The 27,032-nt window shown below is 53.4% G+C and overlaps 1 protein-coding gene across 1 annotated transcript in view; it reads left to right on the top strand.

Moving 5' to 3' along the window:
• The window catches only part of NUMA1 (nuclear mitotic apparatus protein 1), a 91,685-nt gene extending 65,601 nt beyond the window's left edge, over positions 1-26,084 (top strand). Inside the window, exons 15-24 of the mRNA XM_060263769.1 lie at positions 3,343-3,411; positions 6,772-6,882; positions 10,327-10,545; positions 12,696-12,856; positions 15,618-15,855; positions 16,911-17,199; positions 18,542-18,705; positions 21,701-21,919; positions 24,888-25,007; positions 25,824-26,084. Coding sequence (XP_060119752.1) covers positions 3,343-3,411; positions 6,772-6,882; positions 10,327-10,545; positions 12,696-12,856; positions 15,618-15,855; positions 16,911-17,199; positions 18,542-18,705; positions 21,701-21,919; positions 24,888-25,007; positions 25,824-26,084 — 1,851 coding nt within the window. The remainder of the gene's footprint in view (positions 1-3,342; positions 3,412-6,771; positions 6,883-10,326; positions 10,546-12,695; positions 12,857-15,617; positions 15,856-16,910; positions 17,200-18,541; positions 18,706-21,700; positions 21,920-24,887; positions 25,008-25,823) is intronic.
• The last annotated feature ends 948 nt before the right edge of the window (positions 26,085-27,032 follow it).

The raw sequence follows: 27,032 nt of genomic DNA, 5'->3' as shown, positions 1-27,032 counted from the left end.
CCCCCACCCCGAGGAATCATAGAGTTGGAAGGGACCCTCCAGGGTCATCTGGTCCAACCCCCTGCACAGTGCAGGAAACTCACAAATCTTTCCCCCTAAATTCACAGGATCTGCATTGCTGTCAGATGGCCATCGAGCCTCTGTTTAATAACCTCCAAGGAAGGAGAGCTCACCACCTCCCGAGGAATCATGGAATCATAGAGTTGGAAGGGACCCTCCAGGGTCATCTGGTCCAACCCCCTGCACAGTGCAGGAAACTCACAAATACCTACCCCTAAGATCACAGGATCTGCATTGCTGTCAGATGGCCATCTAGCCTCTGTTTAAAAACCTCCAAGGAAGGAGAGCTCACCACCTCCCGAGGAATCATGGAATCATAGAGTTGGAAGGGACCCTCCAGGGTCATCTGGTCCAACCCCCTGCACAGTGCAGGAAACTCACAAACCCCTCCCCCTAAATTCACAGGATCTGCATTGCTGTCAGATGGTCATCTAGCCTCTGTTTAAAAATCTCCAAGGAAGGAGAGCCCACTCCCTCCTGAGGAATCTCCAAGGAAGGAGAGCCCACTCCCTCCTGAGTTGGAAGGAACCCTCCAGGGTCATCTAATGCAGGAAGCTCACAAACACCTCCCCCTAAATTCACAGGCTCTTCATGGCTATCAGAGGGCCATCTAGCCTCTGTTTAGAAACCTCCAAGGAAGGAGAGCCCACCACCTCCCAAGGAGGAAGCCTGTTCCACTGAGGAACCGCTCTAACGGTCAGGAAGTTCTTCCTAATGTTGAGCCAGAAACTCTCCTTGAATTGAATTTCAACCCATTGGTTCTGGTCCTACCTTCTGGGGCCACAGAAGATGCTGTGTTTGATCCACCTCTGTTGTTTCCAACATGGGCCTCTCTCCACAGTAAGTACCCTTTCTGGCCTACATGCTTGAGAGACCCCAAGTTTGGCCAAGTCGTGCCTGGGGTGTAAACAGCTACCACTGAGTTACAGTCCTTCCCCCAGCAATTCGTGGATGTTGGAGAGCTTGGTCTCCTGCGGGGTGCCCCCTTGCAGGGAAGAGGACCGCTCCCTAGGTTCAGCTTGAGCATCCCGTTTCCATGGGAGCTCCATCCGTGCATCCGTTTCCACGGCAACTCCCCGGTGAAGTAGGCTGAAGAACTGTAAGAGTTTGGGACAGAGGAGGACCAGCCCTCTATCTGCCTGAGTCAGCCGGCTGCAAAAGCTTTCCCCTGCCCTCTTAGCAGTACGTGTTCCCCCCAAGCCTAAACCCTCGACCTGAGCTGTTTACCTGTTCAGTACCGGCAAGAGCTCACCAGCGTCAATCCGGACGATGAAATCACCATCCCTTTCGATGATCTTGTCATCGATGATCACGGAATGGCAACCGCTTTGCAACAGAGGGGGAAACCTTTTTGGGGGGGGGGGAGGTTTGAGGGAGAATTCGCTGGCCCCTGCCCTGAACGGCTGCCTCATTCTTTGTCTGCCGTCTGCATGCCACCCCTCGCAGCTGCCTTGCGTAGAGGACACTGCCCGGAGGATGCTAACTGCTTTGCCCTTCTCTGCTTCCGCAAGCTACTAAAACCCGCCTTGTGGCTGATCTGCAGCATGTGCCTTGCCTTTGATGTTTGAGGGGTGGTGGGGGAGACGCTGCTTCTTTAAAATGGTTTTTTGCCACCTGAGGGGGTGCGAGGTGGGCGCTGGTGGCGGTGTAGGGCTGTTTCTGCTGCTTGGAGGGAACCGGTGGCGACCCTGCGGTGGGAACAGTGCTAAAGAACACATTTAATTAATTTAATTTAATGTTTTTATTTATACCCTGCTGTTATCTCACAAGTGGGCTCAGGGCGACTTACATATGGAGACCATATTAGCCTGGCTTCCCCTCACAGGGGAGGTGTGAGATTACAGTTTTGGGGGGAGGGCGGGCTGGCCTCCATGTTTTGCTGCAAGCAGTCTCTTATCTGTTCTATGTCCTGGGAAGTACAGAATTCAGAATCTCAATTTTTTAGTCCTTGTGGTTGTAGCCACATGAAAACAGTATCCCGCCCCCTCGTGGAATCTCCGAAGGCAGACTTTGCTACTGAGGTGGGCCCTTCGTGCTGTCTGTAGCATCTGCCTCCCTGCTGCTTGCGTTGCTCTCACCTGGATGGCCCAGGCTGGCCCGATCTCATTAGATCTTAGAAGCTAAGCAGAGTCAGTATTCAGCTAGTATTTGGATGGGAGTCAGTATTTGGCTAGTATTTGGATGGGAGTATTTGGCTAATATTTGGATGGGAGTCAGTATTCGGCTAGTATTTGGATGGGAATCAGTATTTGGCTAATATTTGGATGGGCGTCAGTATTTGGCTAATATTTGGATGGGAGTCAGTATTCGGCTAGTATTTGGACGGGAGTCAGTATTTTGGCTAGTATTTGGATGGGAGACAGGCCACTAAGAAAGTCTAGGGCTGCTATGCGGAGGCAGGCAGTGTTTCTCTCTTGCCTTGAAAGCCCTCTAGGGTTGCTGTAAGTTCGCAGTCACTTAATCTCCCCTCCCCTCCCCCGTTGCCATAATTCTGCAGATATATGCAATTGAGAGCCAGTTTGGTGTAGTGGTTAAGTGTGTGGGGCTCTTATCTGGGAGAACCGAGTGTGATTCCCCACTCCTCCGCTTGCACCTCCTGGAATGGCCTTGGGTCACCCATAGCTCTCACAGAGCTGTCCTTGAAAGGGCAGCTTCTGAGAGAGCTCTCTCAGCCCTGCCCACCTCACAGGGCGTCTGTTGTGGGGAAGAAGATAAAGGAGATTGTAAGCCGCTCTGAGATTCAGAGTGAAGGGCGGGGTGTAAATCCAATATCTTTTTCTTCTTTAATTTTACATGGTGCAGAATAACTGCATTTTATTTATGTATTTATTTTGCACCAAACATGCATGACCTTGAAAGTACAGAAACGGGGGCCATCTAAGTGACAAACACCCCCTTCTCCCAGCAAGAAAGAGACTTGGGTTCAAGTCTCAGTGATATGAAAGGGGGGGCGGGTTTTCCTGTGACCATACAGGGGTAGCCATACCATGGACTCTGCATCCTGCAGTTTGTTAAAGGAGGGCCCCTTCTTTGGTTTGCTGCAACACCTTTCCCAGAGATGGCTACAGCAGTTCCACAGGAATATGCAGCAGCACAGATCTTTGGATGTTTCCGTGTGACCCCGCCCCACCCCACCCCACCGCTGCCACCTGGTTTCTCTGAGCTCCACAGTGTGGCTTGGCCAGCGTTTGTGGGCTGGGCAGCCATTGGAGCTGTCGGAACAGCGGGAAGGGGAGCGGCTGGGATAACTGCTCTTCTTCCCCCCCCCCCTTTCCTTTCCAGGCAGATGAACTGAAACAGAAGCTGACTCAACAGGAAAAAGCCAGCCGAGCCCAACAGCAGAAGGCCAAGGTGAGTGCCTGGGATGGGGTGTATGTGGGGGGTGGGGGTGGGGACCCGGAATTCGAACCCAGAATTCTGCCTGCTAAACCTCAGATGTATTGTATGTGGTTACTGTTCAGTGAGGCAGGAAATGCACTGCGTGGGAGTTGAGGGCAGAGAATAAAAGGTGCCTAGCAATCCTTGGCATGAGGATTTTGGGTCATAGAATCCTAGAGTTGGAAGAGACCTCCAGGGTCATCTAGTCCAACCCCCTGCACAATGCAGGAAACTCACAAACACCTCTCCCTAAATCCACAGGATCTTCATTGCTGTCAGATGGGCATTGAGCCTCTGTTGAAAAACCTCCAAGGAAGGAAAATCATAGAATCATAGAATTGGAAGGGACCTCTAGGGTCATCTAGTCCACCCACCTGCACAATGCAGGAAACTCACAAACACCTCCCCCCTAAATTTACAGGATCTTCATTGCTGTCAGATGGCCATCTAGCCTCTGTTTAAAACCTCCAAAGGAGAATCATAGAATCCTAGAGTTGGAAGGGACCTGCAGGGTCATCTAGTCCAACCCCCTGCACAATGCAGGAAACTCACAAACACCTCCCCCCTAAATTTACAGGATCTTCATTGCTGTCAGATGGCCATCTAGCCTCTGTTTAAAACCTCCAAAGGAGAATCATAGAATCCTAGAGTTGGAAGGGACCTGCAGGGTCATCTAGTCCAACCCCCTGCAAAATGCAGGAAACTCACAAACACCTCCCCCTAAATCCACAGGATCTTCATTGCTGTCAGATGGCCATTGAGCCTCTGTTGAAAAACCTCCAAGGAAGCAGTGCCCACCACCTCCCAAGGAAGTAGCCTGTTCCACTGAGGAACCGCTGTAACGGTCAGGAAGTTCTTCCTAATGTTGAGCCGGAAACCCTTCTGATTTAATTTCAACCCCTTGGTTCTGGTCCTACCTTCTGGGGCCACAGAAAGCAATTCCACCCCATCCTCTATAGGACAGCCCTTCAAGGACTTGAAGATGGTGATCCTATCACCTCTCAGCCGCCTCCTCTCCAGGCTAAACATGCCCAGCTCCTTCAACCTTTCCTCATAGGACTTGGTCTCCAGACCCCTCACCAGCTTCGTCGCCCTTCTCTGGACCCATTCCAGCTTGTCTCTGATGAAAGGATGCTGCTGGTGGGGTCTGCTGTAACTGGGAGGAGTAGAGTGCCTGGGTTGATGGCCCTGACGATGTGCTCCTTGAGAGCAGCCTGCAGGGTCTGTATGTCCTGTTGCCCCCGACAGAGCCAAAATCATAGAAATGCTGCAGGGCACCCCCCCCCCCCCATACTTTCAGCATTTGTGGCTGTCTAATCGTAAGCTGGCCATGCCCCATTGGAATGTCATTTGATTTATTCCTCTGGGAGGTGATCGTAGAATCCTAGAGTTGGAAGGGACCCCTTGGGTCATCTAGTCCAACCCCTGCACAATGCAGGAAACTCACAAACGCCTCCCCCTAAATTTGATTACTAAGAGCCAGCATGGGTTACTCATGAACATGTCATGTCAGACTGATGAGGAAAGGCTGAAGGAGCTGGGGATGTTTAGCCTGGAGAGGAGGCGGCTGAGAGGTGATAGGATCACCATCTTCAAGTCCTTGAAGGGCTGTCCTATAGAGGATGGGGTGGAATTGCTTTGGTCTGGAGACCAAGTCCTACAAGGAAAGGTTGAGGGAGCTGGGCAGGTTTAGCCTGGAGAGGAGACGACTGAGGTGATAGGATCACCATCTTCAAGTACTTGAAGGGCTGTCCTCTAGAGGATGTTGCCCCAGAAAGTTGGACCAGAACCAACGGGTTGAAATTAAAACAAAAGAGTTTCGGCTAAACCTCAGGAAGAACTTCCCGACAGAGCGGTTCCTCGGTGGAGGTTTTTGAACAGAGGCTAGATGAACATCTGACAGCGATGATTCTGAACTTGTCTCTTCTTGAGAAAGTGACTACCTTGCTGGATCAGGGGAATGCTGTGGATATACTGTATCTTGATTTCAGTAAGGCTTTTGATAATACTGTCTTTGTTGACAAGTTGGTAAAATGTGGTTTGGATCCTGTTACTGTTAGGTGGATCTGCAACTGGTTGACAGATTGCACCCAAAGAGTGCTTGTGAATGGTTCCTCATCCTCTTGGAGAGGAATGACAAGTGGAGTGCCTCAAGGAGCTGACTCGGGGCCTGTTTTGTTCAACATCTTTATCAACAACATGGACGAAGGAATAGAGGGAATGCTTCTTAAATTTGCAGATGATACTAAGTCGGGAGGCTTAGCAAATACAATGGAAGACAGAGTCAGGAATACAGGCTGATCTTGACAGGCTGGAAAACTGGGCCAAGGCAAATAAAATGAATTTTAACAGGGAGCTGGGTGCGTTTAGTCTGGAGAGGAGATGGTTGAGAGGTGGTATGAGCACCATTTTCGAGCACTTGATGGGTTTTCGTATATGTGAATTTCCTGCTTTGCGCAGGGGGTAGGACTAAATGATCCTGGTGGTCCCTTCCAATTCTGAGAATTTTGGGGTAGTATTCTGTGGCTTCTCCCTTTTCCCTGGGAAAACACATAGGAACATAAGAGAAGCCATGTTGGATCAGGCCAATGGCCCATCCAGTCCAACACTCTGTGTCACGCAGGGGCCACAAAAAAAAAACCCCAAGTGCCATCAGGAGGTCCACAAGTGGGTCTAGAAGTCCTTCCACTTTGCCCCCCCCTTTCCCAAGCACCAAGAATACAGAGCATCACTGCCCCAGACAGAGTTCCGACAGTACGCTGTGGCTAATAGCCACTGATGCACCTCTGCTCCATATTTTTCTCCAATCCCCTCTTGAAGCTGGCTATGCTTGTGGCCGCCACCACCTCCTGTGGCAGTGAATTCCACATGTTAATCACCCTTTGGGCAAAGAAGGACTTCCTTTTATCCGTTTTAACCTGACTGCTCAGCAATTTCATTGAATGCCCAAGAGTTCTTGTACTGTGAGAAAGGGAGAAAAGTCCTTCTTTCTCTACTTTCTCCATCCCATGCATTATCTTGTCAACTTCTCTCATGTCACCCCGCAGTCGACGTTTCTCCCAAGCTGAAGAGCCCCAAGCGTTTTAACCTTTCTTCGCAGGGAAAGTGTTCCAGCCCTTGAATCATTCCAGTTGCCCTTTTCTGGACATTGCCGGGGAAGCAGCAGAAACGAGTCAGCTTTCCCAACAGCCCCAGTGTACATAGAGGGTTGCAGGGCTTTTGTATTTGGGTCGTTGTCCAGGCAGTCCTGCGGTTTGAAATCTGAGCAGAGTTCCGAGTAGCGTTTCAGTTTTTGTGGAACTTCTAGAACTTTCCTCTCTCAAAACTCGATAGGTGCGCGAACAGGAGCTGCAGAAGGAACTCGAACAGCAGAAGGAGAAGGCGGTGGACCTCCAGGAACAGCTGGCCCAAAAGGAACAAACTGCTGAGCACTACAAGACCCAGGTACGAAAGCCAAATCTGCCTCGTGGGGCAGGGGAAGAGGATAAGCATTCTAACTTGGGGTGGCCAAACTGGCTCGAGAGCCACATGTGGCCTTTTCATGCATATTGCGTGGCTCTCCAAGAACTCACTGCCTCATTGGCTGACTTGGAGAAGGCATTTATTGATGGCTTGGAAAATGCTTTTAAAGTTAAAGTTGCTTTCTTTCTACCTCTCTCTCCCTTCTTCAACCCCTCGTCTATTCTCTCTCCTTCCTTCCTTCCAGCTCTCAAGAGAGCCAGTTTGGTGTAGCGGTTAAGTGTGCGGACTCTTATCTGGGAGAACCGGGCTTGATTCCCCGCTCCTCCACTTGCAGCTGCTGGAATGGCCTTGAGTCAGCCAGAGCTCTCTTATCTGGGAGAACCGGGTTTGATTCCCCGCTCCTCCACTTGCAGCTGCTGGAATGGCCTTGGGTCAGCCAGAGCTCTCTTATCTGGGAGAACCGGGTTTGATTCCCCACTCCTCCACTTGCAGCTGCTGGAATGGCCTTGGGTCAGCTAGAGCTCTCTTATCTGGGAGAACCGAGTTTGATTCCCCACTCCTCCACTTGCACCTGCTGGAAGGGCCTTGGGTCAGCTAGAGCTCTCTTATCTGGGAGAACCGGGTTTGATTCCCCACTCCTCCACTTGCAGCTGCTGGAATGGCCTTGGGTCAGCCAGAGCTCTCTTATCTGGGAGAACCGAGTTTGATTCCCCACTCCTCCACTTGCAGCTGCTGGAAGTGCCTTGGGTCACCTAGAGCTCTCTTATCTGGGAGAACCGGGTTTGATTTCCCACTCCTTCACTTGCAGCTGCTGGAATGGCCTTGGGTCAGCCAGAGCTCTCTTATCTGGGAGAACTGGGTTTGATTCCCCACTCCTCCACTTGCACCTGCTGGAATGGCCTTGGGTCAGCCAGAGCTCTCTTCTCTGGGAGAACCAGGTTTGATTCCCCCCTCCTCCACTTGCAGCTGCTGGAATGGCCTTCGTTCAGCCAGAGCTCTCTTATCTGGGAGAACCAGGTTTGATTCCCCACTCCTCCACTTGCAGCTGCTGGAATGGCCTTGGATCTGCCATAGCTCTGGCAGAGGTTGTCCTTGAAAGGGCAGCTGCTGTGGGAGCCCTCTCAGCCCCATCCACCTCACAGGGTGTCTGTTGTGGGGGGAGAAGATAAAGGAGATTGTGAGCCGCTCTGAGACTCTTTGGAGTGGAGGGCGGAATAGAAATCCAATAACTACTTCTTCAATCATCTGATGTTTATTCTGTGTGGCTCTTATGTTAAGCAAGTTTGGCCACCCCTGTTGCCAAACTTGCTTAAGGGAAAGTACACTCATGCTGTACTTTCCCTTGACACGCCTTCCCTCTATTAACCAACCTGTACACTCCGGTCATCTCCGGAGACCCTGCTTCTGTTACCCCTGCCATCTGAAGAAGAAGAAGAAACATTGCAGATTTATACCCCGCCCTTCTCTCTGAATTAGAGTGGCTTCAATCGCCTGTATCTTCTCCCCCCACAACAGACACCCTGTGAGGTGGGTGGGGCTGAAAGGGCTCTCACAGCAGCTGCCCTTTCAAGGACAACTCTTGCGAGAGCTATGGCTGACCCCATTCCAGCAGCTGCAAATGAAGGAGTGGGGAATCAAACCCAGTTCTCCCAGATGAATCCGCACACTTAACTACTACACCAAACTGGCTCTCCTACACCAAACTGGCAAGCAGAAGCAACCAATATCGTGACAAAAGATTTGATGTTTCTTATCAGTGAATCAGCCCAAAAAATCCAATTAACAAAAATTCTGGGAATAAAACTCTTTCTGAGATTTAGACAGAGCCTTCTCTGTCATGGCTTCAGCCCTGTGGAACTCCTTTCCTAAAGAGATTTGTCTCTTCCCCCTCTGTTGGCAGCTTTCACCAGTGGATTCTGATTGGGCAGAAAGGCGGCATAAAAACGTTTTAAATAAAAATGCACCCTGGGTCGGGGGTGTCAAACATGTGGCCCAGGGGATGAATCAGGCCCCCGAGCAACTGGCTGTCTTCTGCTTCCTTCTCCCTCTCTCTTGCTTCCTTCTGCATCACAGCTTCCTTTGCCAGGTTTGCTCAATCGCACAAGAGCTACAGAGCAAAGCCTCTTATTTCCTCCATTGGCTGAGGCTCCTCCCTTGGGGAGGAAGTGGAGGAGGGAGCGCTTGCTTTGCCGGGCTCTGTCAATCGCACAGCAGAGCTACTGAGCCAAGGCTCTCTTTCTTCCGCTGGCTGAGGCTCCTTCTCCCGTGAGGAGGGAGCAAAAGAGCCAGAGCTTCCTTTGTCCAGTTCCCTGGATTTCATGGGAGAAATACAAAGAAAGCACCTTTAAGACCAACGAGTACTAATGTTTTAAACATGTTTTAAATTTTTAAAAATAAAAAAAAAATTAATTGTGTTTGTCTGTGTCCGTTATAAATGGATTTTCTCAATAAATTTAAAAGAGGGAAATATACAAGAATGTAAAAAAGACTTGGCAGCTTTTATATGAGTGGTTAGAAATAACATATCATTAAAAACCAGGTACGAGTTGTTTAGATATGTACATATCTGGTTAAAGAACTGGGTTTGATTCCCCACTCCTCCACTTGCACCTGCTGGAATGGCCTTGGGTCAGCCAGAGCTCTCTTATCTGGGAGAACCGGGTTTGATTCCCCATTCCTCCAACTGCAGCTGCTAGCATGGCCCTGGGTCAGCCATAGTTATCACAGAGCTTGTCCTTGAAAGGGCAGCTTCTGGAGAGCTCTCTCAGCCCACCCACCTCACAGGGTGTTTGTTGTAGAGGAGGGAGATAAAGGAGATTGTGAGCCGCTCTGAGACTCTTGAGTGGAGGGCGGGACTTAAATCCAATGTCTTAAAGAACTGTAATTTAATAAAATGGAATTGATAAAGATGGAAAATATCAAGGAATGACGTATATAAGTAGAAGAAAGACTAGAATGTAAACTACCGAAGACATAAAGTTACTGAATGGTAGGACATATGGAAGTAATGGGTTGGAAACATAGAAAAGATGGATTGTAAGAAAGTGGGATCATGGAATAAGAAAAAAGACGGAATGGAACGGCATGTAAATTGTTCGGTTCTCTCTTGCTCCGCTTATGCTGTTAGTTTTTTCCCCCTTGTTTGTTATTACCCTTTGTGTGTTCAATTATTCAATAAAGTAGGGAGAAAATTTATATATATAGAGAGAGAGAGAGTTTTTTTCTCTGCTCCCTAATCTTAAATAGGTACACACATGGCGTGGCCCAAAATGGCATGACATGGTCCAATCCAACAAGGCCTCATTTATGTCTGATCCGGCCCTCCTAACAAATGAGTTTGACACCCCTGCCCTGGGTCTTCCATCCCCTGTGGCTAGTGGCGGGGTCCCAGGGCTGATCTGCCTGCCTTTCCTCCTCCCCTTCCAGATGGAGAAGGCCAAAACCCACTATGATGCCAAGAAGCAGCAGAACCAGGAGCTCCTAGAGAAGCTGAAAGGACTGGAGCAGCTCGAGAAGGAGAACGCCGAGCTGAAGGTGGAGTCAGAGCGCCTGACTCAGGAGCTTCAGCGCACCGTCCTGCGGGCCAAGGAGTCGGAACTCAGCTGCAAGAACCTCACCAGCCGGATCCGCAGCTTAGAGGCGCAGGTATGACTGGAAGCCATGCTTAGATATATTGCATGTCTCCTCCTTCCAGGCTGCATTCACCTCTGAACAGTTTCTGGAACAGAGGAGGGCAGTGTGGCGTAATGGTTAAGCACGCAGACTCTTTATCTGCGGGAACCGGGTTTGATTCCCCGCTCCTCCACTGGCAGCTGCTGGAATGGCCACAAGTTCTCTCAGGGCTGTTTCCTCTCAAGAGCAATTTCTGTCAGAGCTCTCTCAGCCCCACTTACCCCACAGTGTGTGTGTTGTGAGGAGGGGAAGGGAAAGGAGATTGTAAGCCACTCTGAGATTCCTTCACAGGGTGAAGAGTGGGGTATAAATCCAATCTCTTCTTTCCGCAGTAAGAAAAGAAAGAGCCGAGTGAAAGATGCACAGGCTGTGGAGAGTTAGGTCTCTTGGCCTCTTTTCTGTATGCAGTAGTGAATCCAAAAGCTCAAGTCTTCTGTCGTTGGGTCTTCCAATAGTGTATGTTTATGTGTTTATAACAAGTAAAAAACGTTGCATCGGGGAGCTTTGCCTTGGGCCCCAAGCTTCTTTTGCTTTCTCCGTACCTAGCAGTTTGTCTGTCGGCCCTCTCATCCTGACACTTGACCAACTGAAACACAGGTTTCTGGCTCAACATTAGGAAGAACTTCCTGACCGTTAGATCGGTTCCTCAGTGGAACAGGCTTCCTCCTCGGAAGGTGGTGGGCTCTCCTTCCTTGGAGGTTTTCAAACAGAGGCTGGATGGCCATCTGACAGCAATGAAGATCCTGTGAATTTAGGGGGAGGGGTTTGTGGGTTTCCTGCATTGTGCAGGGGGTTGGACTAGATGACCCTGGGGGGTCCCTTCCAACTCTAGGATTCCAAATCTACGCAGGCCTGCCCGACAGACCACCTTTGCCCCCTGCTCTCTTTCCATCTGCTTCCTGGCTTTGCAGAGCAGCTGGAACAGGGAGGGTAGAGAGGTTTCCTCAGCTCAGTTCTACCAACAGCTGCCCACTTGGCGGCACAAACACACAGGGCTAGTCTGGTCGGCAGTGAGCTGAGAAACCTCACTGGAGAGGAGGCGGCTGAGAGGTGATATGATCACCATCTTCAAGTACTTGAAGGGCTGTCCTATAGAGGATGGGGTGGAATTGTTTTCTGTGGCCCCAGAAGGTAGGACCAGAACCAGTGGGTTGAAACCAAAAGAGTTTCTGGCTCAACATTAAAAAGAATTAGAGCAGTTCCCCAGTGGAACAGGTGGGCTCTCCTTCCTTGGAGGTTTTTAAGCAGAGGCTAGATGGCCAGCTGACAGCAATGAAGATCCTGTGGAATTTAGGGGATGGGTGGGTTGTGAGTTCCCTGCATTGTGCAGGGGGATGGGCTAGATGACCCTGGAGGTCCCTTCCAACGCTATGAATTCCTGACGGTTAGAGCAGTTCCTCAGTGGAACAGGCTTCCTTCTTGGGGAGGTGGTGGGCTCTCCTTCCTTGGAGGTTTTTCAACAGAGGCTGGATGGCCATCTGACAGTGATGAAGATCCTGTGAATCTAGGGGGAGGTGTTTGTGAGTTTCCTGCATTGTGCAGGGGGTTGGACTAGATGACCCTAGAGGTCCCTTCCAACTCTATTATTCTATTCCTTCCTTCCTTGGGCTCTCCTTCCTTGGAGGTTTTTCAACAGAGGTTAGATGGCCATTTATTTGGCAGCAATGAAGATCCTTTGAATCTAGGGGGAGGTGTTTGTGAGTTTCCTGCATTGTGCAGGGGGTTGGACTAGATGACCCTAGAGGTCCCTTCCAACTCTATTATTCTATTCCTTCCTTCCTTGGGCTCTCCTTCCTTGGAGGTTTTTCAACAGAGGTTAGATGGCCATTTATTTGGCAGCAATGAAGATCCTGTGAATCTAGGGGGAGGTGTTTGTGAGCTTCCTGCATTGTGCAGCGGGCTGGACTAGATGACCCTGGAGGTCCCTTCCAACTCTATTATTCTATTCCTTCCTTCCTTGGGCTCTCCTTCCTTGGAGGTTTTTCAACAGAGGTTAGATGGCCATTTATTTGGCAGCAGTGAAGATCCTGTGAATCTAGGGGGAGGTGTTTGTGAGTTTCCTGCATTGTGCAGCGGGCTGGACTAGATGACCCTGGAGGTCCCTTCCCGCTCTCTGATTCTAGGTGGAGTTTGCTGACCGCCAGCTGCGGGAGAAAGGCAAGCTCCAGGTGGCCACGGACACAGTGAAGCACCGCGAGGCCTTCCGGCAGAAGGCGGCAGACATCAGCACCGACAGCCTGGACTTGAGTAGCAGTGAGGAAACCCCATCCCTCAACTCCACCAGGTAGAGTGCAGAGCCTCTGCTTGCCCTCCTGAGGGGTGGGGGGGGGGCAATTTGGGATGCCAGCTGCCTCCAGGTGGGGCCTGTGGAATCTCCTGGAATTCCAGCTCATCTCCAGACTACGGAGATCAGTTCCCCTGGAGAAAAGGGCTGCTTTGGAAGGTGGACTCTGTGGCCTTGGACTCCCCTGAGGGTCCTCCTCGTGCTCCATCCTCTAATCTCCAGGAGTTTCCCAACCCGGGCCTGGCAACCCCAGGCAACATGCTGGGCAGCAGCAGGGCGGATCAGCTGCCTCCAACGTCACCCGGAAGGGATGTCATCATGGCAACGCCGCTCGTGGACGCTCTAGGCATTTCCAGGGAAACTCTAGGAGTTTCCGGGACGCTCTAGCCATTTGGGAGGGGAAGACTCTGTGGTGCCTATTTGTACCATACCGTTTTCCCTCCCAAATGGCTAGAGCATCCGGGGAAAGCCATAGAGTTTTCCTGGAAATGCCCAGATCGGCTGCTGCGCGCTGTTGCTGGCCCGATGAGGTCACTTCCGGGTGACTTCATCGTGCTGACGATGTCGGAGGAGGTTCCCCCAGGTGGCCCAATGTGGGCCGGCCGGTTGGGAGCCTCCCGGGCAGAGGAATACCCACCCGGACTGCCCTACTGCCTCCAGTGGCTTTCCCTGCCCTGTTTCCTGGAAGGTTGCTCATCTGAGATGAACAGAAGTGCCTGGCTGGAGTGACCTTGGGTCAGCCACAAGTTCTCGCAGAGCTCTTCCTCTCAAGAGCAGTTTCTGTCCGAGCTCTCTCAGCTCCACCTACCTCCCAGGATGTCTGTTGTGGGGAGGGGAAGGGAAAGGAGATTGTGAGCCGCCCTGAGACTCCTTCAGGCAGTGAAGGTCAGGGAATAAATCTAATCCAATCTCTTCTTCTTCTCTTCTTGGTACAAGACCTCAGCTTGGACCTGGGAGCGGGGTATTCTGGGCCCAGGCATTGAAGCCAGGAAGACTCTGAGCCTGCGCAGTGATAGTTGCCCCCCCCCCCCCGCCAGCACTTTGATTGCCGTTGGTATTGTCCGCTCTGTCTTTTTACATCACCTCCTGCCTGGTCCTTTTTAACTGGAGATGCTGCTGGGGCTGCATTGGCGCCTCTTAGCTGCAGTATATTGATGGAACTCTCTGTCTGAGGCAGTGATGCTCTGTATTCTGGGTGCTTGGGGGGTGGGACCCCAGTGGGAGGGCTTCTAGTGTCCTGGCCCCACTGATGGACCTCCTGATGGCACCAGGGTTTTTTCGGCCAATGTATGACAGAGTGTTGGACTGGATGGGCAATTGGCCTGATCCAACATGGCTTCTCTTATGTTCTTATGTCTGGGGCAGTGATGCTCTGTATTCTTGGTGCTTGGGGGGGGCACAGTGGGAGGCCTTTTAGTGTCCTGGCCCCACTGATGGACCTCCTGATGGCACCAGGATTTTTTTGGCCACTGTGTGACGCAGAGTGTTGGACTGGATGGGCCATTGGCCTGATCCAACAGGGCTTCTTTTATGTTCTTATGTGACACAGTGTGTTGGACTGGATGGGCCACTGGCTTGATCCAATAGGGCTTCTCTTATGTTCTTATGTGACACAGAGTGTTGGACTGGAGGGGCCACTGGCCTGATCCAACAGGGCTTCTCTTATGTGACACAGAGTGTTGGACTGGATGGGCCACTGGCCTGATCCAATATGGCTTCTCTTATGTTTTTATGTCTGGGACAGTGATGCTCTGTATTCTTGATGCTGGGGGGGGGGGGGGTGGGCAGCAGTGGGAGGGAGTCTAGTCTCCTGGCCCCGTTAGTGGAGCTCTTAATGGCACCTGGGTTTTTTGGCCACTGTGTGACACAGAGTGTTGGACTGGAGGGGCCACTGGCCTGATCCAACATGGCTTCTCTTATGTTTTTATGTCTGGGGCAGTGAGGCTCTGTATTCTTGGTTCTTGGGGGGGGGGCATAGTTGGAGGGCTTCTAGTGTCCTGGCCCCACTGGTGGACCTCCTGATGGCACCTGGGTTTTTTGGCCACTGTGTGACACAGAGCATTGGACTGGAGGGAACATTGGCCTGATCCAACAGGGCTTCCCTTATGTTCTTATGTGACACAGAATGTTGGACTGGAGGGACCACTGGCCTGATTCAACAGGGCTTCTCTTATGTTCTTCTGTGACACAGAGTGTTGGACTGGAGGGGCCCCTGGCCTGATCCAACAGGGCTTCTCTTATGTTCTTATGTGACACAGAGTGTTGGACTGGAGGGGCCACTGGCCTGATCCAACAGGGCTTCTCTTATGTTCTTCTGTGACACAGAGTGTTGGACTGGAGGGGCCACTGGCCTGATTCAACAGGGCTTCTCTTATGTTCTTCTGTGACACAGAGTGTTGGACTGGAGGGGCCACTGGCCTGATCCAATAGGGCTTCCCTTATGTTCTTATGTGACACAGAGCGTTGGAGTGGATGAGCCATTGGCCTGATCCAACAGGGCTTCTCTTATGTTCTGATGTGACACAGTGTGTTGGACTGGAGGGGCCACTGGCCTTATCCAACAGGGCTTCTCATACGTTCTCGGTGCTTGGGGGGGGGCAGCTAGTCCTGGTTGTAAAAAGACCCTGGAGAGCTGCTGCCAGTCAGAGTGGTCAAAACCAACTGCGATCGAATGCCTGATTCAGTAGAAGGCTGCTTCCTGCGCGTGTCCTGGGCCCAGCGGTTGCGGCCGCTTCACTCCCCACGTCTCTCTTCCGCACAGGAAGACCCGCCGTTCCCTCTCGGAATCCGGGCCGGCAGAGCCCTCCAGAGGGTTGCAGCAGCTGCCGCGCAAAGTGGAGTCCTTGGAGAGCCTGTACTTCACCCCCATCCCCACCCGGTCGCGGTCCAAGCTCGGGTCCAGCGTCAGCCCCACAGGTGACCTTTCCTTCGAGTCGGGACGGAAGACTCTCTCTGCTCGCCGGCGCACCACACAGGTGATCAACATCACTATGATCAAGGTAACACGGGCGGATGGGAGCAGAGGGGTTAGCCGGAGCACGTCCCAGAGCGCTTTTGGGGGGTGGCGCTTCCATACAAATGCAGCTTCCGGCGCTTGCTTTTGGCATCCCGAGAGCCAAGCACCACCCTAGTCAGTTTGGTACATTGGTTAAGTGTGCGGACTCTCATCTGGGAGAACCGGGTTGGATTCCCCACTCCTCCACTTGCAGCTGCTGGAATGGCCTTGGGCCAGCCACAGCATTTGTAGGAGTTGTCCTGGAAAGGGCAGCTTCTGTCGGAGCTCTCTCAGCCCCACCCACCTCACAGAGTGTCTGTTGTGGCAGAGAAAGGTAAAAAGAGAATGGTAAAAGGACTCTTATCTGGAAGAACCAGGCTTGATTCCCCACTCCTCCACTTGCAGCTGCTGGAATGGCCTGGGGTCAGCCAGAGCTCTCTTATCTGGAAGAACCAGGCTTGATTCCCCACTCCTCCACTTGCAGCTGCTGGAATGCCCTTGGGTCAGCCACAGCACTCGTAGGAGTTGTCCTTGAAAGGGCAGCTTCTGTCGGAGCGCTCTCAGCCCCACCCACCTCACAGGGTGTCTGTTGTGGCAGAGATAGGTAAAAAGAGAAAGGTTAAAGGACTCTTATCTGGGAGAACCGGGTTGGATTCCCCACTCCTCCCCTTGCAGCTGCTGGAATGGCCTTGGATTAGTCATAGGTCTCGCAGAGCTGCCCTTGAAAGGGCAGCTTTTGTCAGAGCTCTCTCAGCCCCACCTACCTCACAGGATGTCTGTTGTGGGGGAGGAAGATAAAGAAGATTGTAGGCTGCTCTGAGTCTCTGATTCAGAGAGAAGGGAGGGGTATGAATCCAATATCTTCTTCATCTCTCTTCATGAATCATGCAGAGCTGTGCATAGATCTGAGAAGGGGCCTATTTGCACAAGCACCGCATTTGCATGCAGGGGGAAGTGGTTTCCTGCTGGGGTGGGGTTTGGGGGCAGGGGAAAGAACATCCACAGCGTTGCTTGCTGGGAGCTCCAAGCGAGGCCTTTCTTCCACCTGCTTCTTCACAGAAACACTCTGAGCTGGGGACACCTGACAGCACCAACGCCTCCTTCTTCAGCTTGCAGTCCTCTGGGTCGCAGGCCAGCGCCCCCAGCCAGGAGTCCGTCAAGACCCGCCTGCGTTCGGCAGCCACCTCCTCCACCCGCTCGCTGGCCAGCCTGCCTTCCCAAGAATCCCTCGCCAGGCTCAGCGCCTCCTCCCCGGACGACGCATCGGCCCACGCGGCGCTCATGAGCTTGCCCGGCTACCGACCAACCACCCGCAGTTCCATGAGGCGCTCCGGGGTCAGAGGTGAGTGTCGCTCTTTGTGTCGGGGCCGAGAATAGGCTTCCCATCACAAGAACATGACCAGTTTGTGGAAGGTGGCTCCGTCAGCAGCTACTAGATGTGGGGACTGAAGGGAGCCTCCATGTTTGCAGGCAGTCAACCTCTGAATCCCAGAGCCAGGAGGCAACATCAGGGGGAGGGCTTGGCTTCTCTTCCCTGTGATTGGCCCTCCAGAGGAACTGGCTGGCCCCTGTGTGAGGCAGGAGGCTGGACTGGATGGACCCTCCCTGGTCTGATCCAGCAGGGCTCTTCTGAGGTTCTTCTCAGGGGAAGGCCTCGGCCTCTCTGTTGTTGGCCCTCCAGAGGAACTAGCTGGCCACTGTGTGAGGCAGGAGGCTGGACTAGAGGGACCCTCCCTGGTCTGATCCAGCAGGGCTCTTCTGAGGTTCTTCTCAGGGGAAGGCCTCGGCCTCTCTGCCCTGTTGTTGGCCCTCCAGAGGAACTAGCTGGCCACTGTGTGAGACAGGAGGCTGGACTAGATGGACCCTCCCTGGTCTGACCCAGCAGGGCTCTTCTGAGGTTCTTCTCAGGGGAAGGCCTCAGCCTCTCTGCCCTGTTGTTGGCCCTCCAGAGGAACTGGCTGGCCACTGTGTGAGTCAGGAGGCTGGACTAGATGGACCCTCCCTGGTCTGACCCAGCAGGGCTCTTCTGAGGTTCTTCTCAGGGGAAGGCCTTGGCCTCTCTGCCCTGTTGTTGGCCCTCCAGAGGAACTGGTTGGCCACTGTGTGAGGCAGGAGGCTGGACTAGATGGACCCGCCCTGTTCTGATCCAGCAGGCTCCTTCTGAGGTTCTTCAGGGGAAGGCCTCGGCCTCTCTGCCCTGTTGTTGGGCCTCCAGAGGAACTGGCTGGCCCCTGTGTGAGACAGGAGGCTGGACTAGATGGACCCTCCCTGGTCTGATCCAGCAGGGCTCTTCTGAGGTTCTTCTCAGGGGAAGGCCTCAGACTCTCTGCCCTGTTGTTGGACCTCTGGAGGAACTGGCTGGCCCCTGTGTGAGACAGGAGGCTGGACTAGAGGGACCCTCCCTGGTCTGACCCAGCAGGGCTCTTCTGATGCTCTTACCTGTGTGGCCATGGCTGTCTGGAGTGAGAGAAAGCCATTCAGATGAGCGTGTTCTGCTCAGGGAGTTCTGAGGCAGGCTTGACAGCAGCTCCCCTCGATGCCGCAGCAGCTGGCTGCTTCTGGGTCCAGCTGTGAGCCTTCCATTTGTGGAGGGTGGGAGGTATCTGGTCAATGGCCCCACGGAGCCTCCAGGGCGATCGCTCCGCGTCTCAGGGCCGGTCTCTCTTCGGAGAGTTCTCGGCCCCCCAGAGCTCCCCCTTGGCTTCTCCCGCTCCCAGGTCGCAGCAGCCTGCAGCTGGGGTCGTGCCAGGACGAGCCAGACCACCTGGAGGAGTGGAGCCGGATCGCCGAGCTGCAGCAGCGCAACCGGGTGTGCCCACCTCACCTCAAGACCTGCTACCCGTTGGAGTCCAGAGTAAGTCGGCGCAGATCGCGAGCAGCCAGGCAAGCTGTGGCTTTGGTCCAGCACAGGGCTTTGGATAGCGAGGCGGGGTTTATTTTTGCACCCCTCGGTAGCTGAAACAATCTGCAGTTATCAGAAGGCTAATACACAGGGGTCGTTTTGTAGGAAAATAGGTCATGGAGCTCATCCTGGGATTGTTATGCAGCCGCACCTACTGTTCAGTGGACAAGGAGGTGGAACTCGCAGAAGGAGGGGGTGGAACTCTCAGAGAGGTTCAGGAGCTGCGCTCCTGTGAGCTTCCACTGAATGTATTCGGCCTGCTAATAAGCCTCGGATTCAGCGGGAGCTCACAGGAGCACAGCTCCTGAACCTCTCTGAGAGTTCCACCTCCTTGTCCATTGAAGAGTAGGTGCAGCTGCATAGCAATCCCTGGATGAGCTCCACCACCTATTTTTCTACGAAACGACGCCTGAGTTTCAAGACCTAATAGATAAGCTTTATTAGACTCTAAGTTTCTTCTCTGATAACAGTTATATAGTTAGAATTCAGTTCTGTAGTCAAGCATAGCTCCATAGTTAAGCACAATTCTACAGTCAAGCATTCCATGAAAAGTCTAAGTCCCTATTAGACTAACACCCCGTTAGTCTACATTTTCTCATTTAAAGTCTAAAGTCCCAAGACCCATTTGTTTGGCACAACCACCATAGAGACTCTTCTCTTGGAGAACCAGGTTTGATTCCCCCCTCCTCCACTTGCAGCTGCTGGAATGGCCTTGGGTCAGCCAGAGCTCTCTTATCTGGGAGAACCGGGTTTGATTTCCCCACTCCTCCACTTGCACCTGCTGGAATGGCCTTGGGTCAGCCATAGCTCTCTTATCTGGGAGAACCGGGTTTGATTCCCCACTCCTCCACTTGCAGCTGCTGGAATGGCCTTGGGTCAGCCAGAGCTCTCTTCTCTGGGAGAACCGGGTTGGATTCCCCACTCCTCCACTTGCACCTGCTGGAATGGCCTTGGGTCAGCCAGAGCTCTCTTCTCTGGGAGTACCGGGTTTGATCCCCCACTCCTCCACTTGCACCTGCTGGAATGGCCTTGGGTCAGCCATAGCTCTCTTATCTGGGAGAACTGGGTTTGATTCCCCACTCCTCCGCTTGCAGCTGCTGGAATACCCTTGGGTCAGCCAGAGCTCTCTTCTCTGGGAGAACTGGGTTTGATTCCCCACTCCTCCACTTGCAGCTGCTGGAATGCCCTTGGGTTAGCCAGAGCTCTCTTCTCTGGGAGAACTGGATTTGATTCCCCACTCCTCCACTTGCAGCTGCTGGAATGGCCTTGGATCAGCCAGAGCTCTCTTATCTGGGAGAACTGGGTTTGATTCCCCACTCCTCCGCTTGCAGCTGCTGGAATGCCCTTGGGTCAGCCAGAGCTCTCTTATCTGGGAGAACTGGGTTTGATTCCCCACTCCTCCGCTTGCAGCTGCTGGAATGGCCTTGGATCAGCCAGAGCTCTCTTATCTGGGAGAACTGGGTTTGATTCCCCACTCCTCCGCTTGCAGCTGCTGGAATGCCCTTGGGTCAGCCAGAGCTCTCTTATCTGGGAAAACCGGGTTCGATTCCCCACTCCTCCACTTGCAGCTGCTGGAATGGCCTTGGATCAGCCAGAGCTCTCTTATCTGGGAGAACTGGGTTTGATTCCCCACTCCTCCACTTGCAGCTGCTGGAATGGCCTTGGGTCAGCCAGAGCTCTCTTCTCTGGGAGAATTGGGTTTGATTCCCCACTCCTCCTCTTGCAGCTGCTGGAATGGCCTTGGGTCAGCCAGAGCTCTCTTCTCTGGGAGAACTGGGTTTGATTCCCCACTCCTCCACTTGCACCTGCTAGCATGGCTTTGGGTCAGCCATAGCTCTCATAGGAGTTGTTCTTGAACGGGTCAGTTTGGTGTAGTGGTTAAGTGCACGGACTCTTATCTGGGAGAACCGGGTTTGATTCCCCACTCCTCCACTTGCTGCTGCTGCAATGGCCCTGGGTCAGCCATGGCTCTGGCAGAGTTGTCCTTGAAAGGGCAGCTGCTGTGAGAGCCCTCTCACTCCCACCTACCTCACAGGGTGTCCGTTGTGGGGGGAGAAGATATAGGAGATTGTAAGCCACTCTGAGACTCTGAAATTCGGAATGGAGGGCGGGATATAAATCCAATATCATCATAATCTGGGGAGAGAGACCGGAAAGTGTCTTGCATCCAACGGCCAGCCAGCCAAGGCTTGGAGATTTCTGCTGAGGGGGATTCTGGAGTTGGTATCTCTTTACTGGGCTGGATGACAGGATTGAAGTCACTTCCCAAAGATCTGCATGCGAAATGCATCATTTGTGTGAGAGTGAAACACGGGGCACCATCTGCAGCAGAGCTTTCTGAGTACGCACGCCAAGGTCATTTGACCTTGGACAGTGGCTCCGTGGTAGAGCATCTGCTTGGGAAGCAGAAGGTCCCAGGTTCAATCCCCGGCATCTCCAACTAAAAGGGTCCAGGCAAGTAGGCGTGAAAAACCTCAGCTGGAGACCCTGAAGAGCCATGAATGGGGCTGTGGCTCAGTGGTAGAGCATCTGCTTGGTAAGCAGAAGGTTCCAGGTTCAATCCCCGGCATCTCCAAAAAAGGGTCCAGGCAAGTAGGCGTGAAAAACCTCAGCTGGAGACCCTGAAGAGCCATGAATGGGGCTGTGGCTCAGTGGTAGAGCATCTGCTCGGTAAGCAGAAGGTCCCAGGTTCAGTCCCCGGCAGCTCCAAGAAAAAGGGGTCCAGGCAAGTTGGCGTTGAAAATCTCAGCTGGAGACCCTGGAGAAAGAGCCGCTGCCAGTCTGGGAAGACAAGACTGACTTTGATGGACCAAAGGTCTGATTCAGTATAAGGCAGCTTCATATGTTCAAACTAGCAGCTGCATAAGACCAGGAATCAAACCCCAGAAGGAGGGGGGCTTGTGTGCGAATCCTGTGACTTGATTTCCCCGCGCCCTTCCTTTGGCAGCCATCCGTGTCCCTGACCACCATCACAGACGAGGAGATGAAGACCGGAGACCCCAAAGAGACGCTCCGGCGTGCTAGCATGCTCCCCTCACAGATCGCGGAGGGCCCCACCACCCGGCGCAGCACGCTGAGCTCTGCCTGGCTGGCTGCAGGCGTGGCCACTCGGCAGCAGAGGAAACGCCCCTCGACGGAGTCCCAGCAGGGCCTCGGCAGCCCAGAGGTGAGCAGCCCAGCAGTGCGGGGAGGACGTTGGAGGGCTCCAGAGAGCCTTAGGAGTGTGGGGAGAAGGGGAAAAGGTGCCCTGCCTCAGGCAGGGCTGGTCGCTTGTGGCGGGCCTTTTCCTTGGGACGGATTCTAGCAAGTGGGAAGGGCTGATGCAGGCAAGCTGAGGGGGGGAGTGGTGAACATAATTTTTTTACTCTGAAGAGTCGTTAAGAACACAAGAATATAAGAGAAGCCATGTTGGATCAGGCCAAAGGCCCATCCAGTCCAACACTCTGAATCACATAAGAACATAAGAGAAGCCATGTTGGATCAGGCCAGTGGCCCCTCCAGTCCAACACTCTGTGTCACTTATGTGACACAGAGTGTTGAAGTGGAGGGGCTATTGGCATGATCCAACAGGGCTTCTCTTATGTGACACAGAGTGTTGGACTGGAGGGGCCACTGGCCTGATCCAACAGGGCTTCTCTTATGTTCTTATGTGACACAGAGTGTTGGACTGGAGGGGCCACTGGCCTGATCCAACAGGGCTTCTCTTATGTTCTTATGTGACACAGAGTGTTGGACTGGAGGGGCCATTGGCCTGATGCAACAGGGCTTCTCTTATGTTCTTATGTGACACAGAGTGTTGGACTGGAGGGGCCATTGGCCTGATCCAACAGGGCTTCTCTTATGTTCTTATGTGACACAGAGTGTTGGACTGGAGGGGCCACTGGCCTGATGCAACAGGACTTCTCTTATGTTCTTATGTGACACAGAGTGTTGGACTGGAGGGGCCACTGGCCTGATCCAACAGGGCTTCTCTTATGTTCTTATGTGACACAGAGTGTTGGACTGGAGGGGCCACTGGCCTGATCCAACAGGGCTTCTCTGTTCTTATGTGACACAGAGTGTTGGACTGGAGGGGCCACTGGCCTGATGCAACAGGGCTTCTCTTATGTTCTTATGTGACACAGAGTGTTGGACTGGAGGGGCCATTGGCCTGATCCAACAGAACTTCTCTTATGTTCTTATGTGACACAGAGTGTTGGACTGGAGGGGCCACTGGCCTGATGCAACAGGGCTTCTCTTATGTTCTTATGTGACACAGAGTGTTGGACTGGAGGGGCCACTGGCCTGATCCAACAGGGCTTCTCTTATGTTCTTATGTGACACAGAGTGTTGGACTGGAGGGGCCACTGGCCTGATGCAACAGGGCTTCTCTTATGTTCTTATGTGACACAGAGTGTTGGACTGGAGGGGCCACCGGCCTGATCCAACAGGGCTTCTCTTATGTTCTTATGTGACACAGAGTGTTGGACTGGAGGGGCCATTGGCCTGATGCAACAGGGCTTCTCTTATGTTCTTATGTGACACAGAGTGTTGGACTGGAGGGGCCATTGGCCTGATCCAACAGGGCTTCTCTTATGTTCTTATGTGACACAGAGTGTTGGACTGGAGGGGCCACTGGCCTGATCCAACAGGGCTTCTCTTATGTTCTTATGTGACACAGAGTGTTGGACTGGAGGGGCCACTGGCCTGATCCAACAGGGCTTCTCTTATGTTCTTATGTGACACAGAGTGTTGGACTGGAGGGGCCATTGGCCTGATGCAACAGGGCTTCTCTTATGTTCTTAGGAGAAACAGAGTGTTGGACTGGAGGGGCCACTGGCCTGATCCAACAGGGCTTCTCTTATGTTCTTAGGAGAAACAGAGTGTTGGACTGGAGGGGCCACTGGCCTGATCCAACAGGGCTTCTCTTATGTGACACAGAGTGTTGAACTGGATGGGCCACTGGCCTGATCCAACATGGCTTCTCTTATGTTCTTATGTGACACAGAGTGTTGGACTGGAGGGGCCACTGGCCTGATCCAACATGGCTTCTCTTATGTTCTTATGTGACACAGAGTGTTGGACTGGAGGGGCCACTGGCCTGATCCAACATGGCTTCTCGTATGTTCTTAGGAGAAACAGAGTGTTGGACTGGAGGGGCCACTGGCCTGATCCAACAGGGCTTCTCTTATGTTCTTATGTGACACAGAGTGTTGGACTGGGGGGCCACTGGCCTGATCCAACAGGGCTTCTCTTATGTGACACAGAGTGTTGAACTGGATGGGCCACTGGCCTGATCCAACACGGCTTCTCTTATGTTCTTATGTGACACAGAGTGTTGGACTGGAGGGGCCACTGGCCTGATCCAGCAGGGCTTCTCTTATGTTCTTATGTGACACAGAGTGCTGGACTGAAGGGGCCACTGGCCTGATCCAACGTGGCTTCTCTTATGTTCTTATGTGACACAGAGTGTTGGACTGGATGGGCCATTGGCCTGATCCAACATGGCTTCTCTTATGTTCTTCTGTGACACAGAGTGTTGGACTGGAGGGGCCACTGGCCTGATCCAACAGGGCTTCTCTTCTATTCTTATGTGACACAGAGTGTTGGACTGGAAGGGCCATTGGCCTGATCCAACAGGGCTTCTCTTATGTTCTTATGTGACACAGAGTGTTGGACTGAAGGGGCCACTGGCCTGATCCAACAGGGCTTCTCTTATGTTCTTATGTGACACAGAGTGTTGCACTGGAGGGGCCACTGGCCTGATGCAACGTGGCTTCTCTTATGTTCTTATGTGACACAGAGTGTTGGACTGGAGGGGCCACTGGCCTGATCCAACAGGGCTTCTCTTCTGTTCCTATGAGCTTGAGGTCTTCACCTCTGAAAGCTGGGGGGAGGCAGGGAGTGCAGAGAGATGAGGGGGCTTTCTTTTGGCGAAGGGCTCTCTGGAACATCCTGGGGGGATCTTTGCGAGCTGTCCAGCATCCCTCCCTCTTCTGCCTCTCGGGTTTTCCTTCCTTCCTGCCCTCCTCACCTGTCCAGTAGGACTGGGGGTGGGCAGGGAGGTGAGTTCCTTTGCGTTCCCATGAGTTGCCCCACTTTACCCAGACGGTGCAGCTTTGGCCAGGGGTGAACTCTCTTGTCTCCCACTGCAGTCCAAGAAGCCAGCCAGCTGCTTCCCGCGGCCCCAGACCCCCAAGCGGCGGAATGAGGAACTCAAGCGCAGCTCCCTCCCGGGGAACAAGAAGACAGCAGCCCCAGGCCCCAACAAACAGGTGAGAGCCGTGTGGATGGGAGCAGGTGGGGGCGGGGAGGGCAGGGTGAATAGGGAGATCAGGGGAAAGAGGCTTGGTGTGAAGAAGAAGACGACTGCAGACTTACACCCCGCCCTTCTCCCTGAATCAGAGACTCAGAGGGGCTTCCAATCTTCTGTATCTTCCTCTCCCGCAACAGACGCCCTGTGAGGTGGGTGGGGCTGAGAGAGCTCTCACAGAAGTTGCCTTTCCAAGGACTACTCTGCGAGAGCTCTGGCTGACCCAAGGCCATTCCAGCAGCTGCAAGTGGAGGAGTGGGGAATCAAACCCGGTTCTCCCGGATAAGAGAGTTCTGGCTGACCCCAGACCATTCCAGCAGCTGCCGGTGGAGGAGTGGGGAATCAAACCCGGTTCTCCCGGATAAGAGAGCTCTGGCTGACCCCAGGCCATTCCAGCAGCTGCAAGTGGAGGAGTGGGGAATCAAACCCAGTTCTCCCAGATAAGAGAGCTCTGGCTGACCCAAGGCCATTCCAGCAGCTGCCAGTGGAGGAGTGGGGAATCAAGCCCGGTTCTCCCAGATAAGAGAGCTCTGGCTGACCCAAGGCCATTTCAGCAGCTGCAAGGGGAGGAGTGGGGAATCAAACCCATTTCTCCCAGATAAGAGAGCTATGGCTGACCCCAGGCCATTCCAGCAGCTGCAAGGGGAGGAGGGGGGAATCAAGCCCGGTTCTCCCAGATAAGAGTCCTCACACTTACCCACTACACCAAACTGGGAGGGGGGAAGGGAGGACAACGCCCTGATGATCCGGAACAACCGCGCTCCTCTCTCGCCCGCAGACGGAGAAGCGCCAGTCCCTGGCATTCAGCATTCTCAACACACCGAAGAAACTGGGCAACAGCCTCCTGCGCCGTGGGGCCAACCGGAAAGTGACTCCGAAGAATTCCCCTCGGGGCAGCATCCGGAGGTCTCCCCGGACAAGCGCTTCACCCAAGGGCAAGGTAAGAGGCGTGGGAGGGGCAAGGGGGGAGCCCGTTGTGGCAGAAGTGGCCTTAACGTGGCAATTTTTCGAGGGCTGCAAAAGCAGGGGAAGTGCTTGAATTCATGCTCTGTAGGCAGTGGAGAGATGGCTGGAGGAAGAGAGAGAGATTCAAGAGGAGGCAGATAGGATCCTAGCACGGGGGGTGGGGCGGGGAGAGAGCTGGGGCCCTTCCTGTGCAAGTGACCCGTCCCCCCCCCCCCCCCCCGCGCTGAGCTGGGGCAGGGACAGGTGGGGTGAGCTGTGTGACTCTCTGGGGTGCTTCTCGAGCATTCCTCACAAGACCTGACACAAGAAAAGCAGCCGTATCCTATTTGTCGGTTTGGTGTCATGGTGAAGTGCGGGGACTCTTATCTGCAAGAACCGGATTTGATTCCCCACGCCTCCACTTGCAGCTGCAAGAATGGCCTTGGCTCAGCCAGAGCTCTGGCAGAGGTTGTCCTTGAAAGGGCAGCTTCTGTCAGAGCTCTCCCAGCCCCACCCACCTCACAGGGTTTGAGTCCCCACTCCTCCACTTTGCAGCTGCTGGAATGCCTTGGATCAGCCATGGCTCTCGTAGGAGTTGTCCTTGAAAGGACAGCTTCTTCAGAGCTCTCTCAGCCCCACCCACCTCACAGGGCTTGAGTCCCCACTCCTCCACTTTGCAGCTTCTGGAATGGCCTTGGGTCAGCCATGGCTCTCATAGGAGTTGTCCTTGAAAGGGCAGCTTGTGTCAGAGCTCTCTCAGCTCCACCCACCTCACAGGGTTTGATTCCCCTCCACTTTGCAGCTGCTGGAATGGGCTTGGGTCAGCCATGGCTCTCGCAGGAGTTGTCCTTGAAAGGGCAGCTTCTGTCAGCTCTCTCAGCCCCACCCACCTCCCAGGGTATCTGTTGTGGGGGGGAAGGTAATGGAGATCGTGAGCCGCTGTGAGATTCGGAGTGGAGAGCGGGATATAAATCCAATGTCTCCTTCTTCTTTGCCTTCGACAGGCCTCTAGTGCTGCTGCAGCAGCAGGCAAGCATGACCC

Source organism: Heteronotia binoei, unplaced genomic scaffold, assembly GCF_032191835.1.
Source record: "Heteronotia binoei isolate CCM8104 ecotype False Entrance Well unplaced genomic scaffold, APGP_CSIRO_Hbin_v1 ptg000860l, whole genome shotgun sequence".
NCBI lineage: Eukaryota > Metazoa > Chordata > Lepidosauria > Squamata > Gekkonidae > Heteronotia > Heteronotia binoei.
This window is presented reverse-complemented; position numbering and strand designations above follow the sequence as displayed.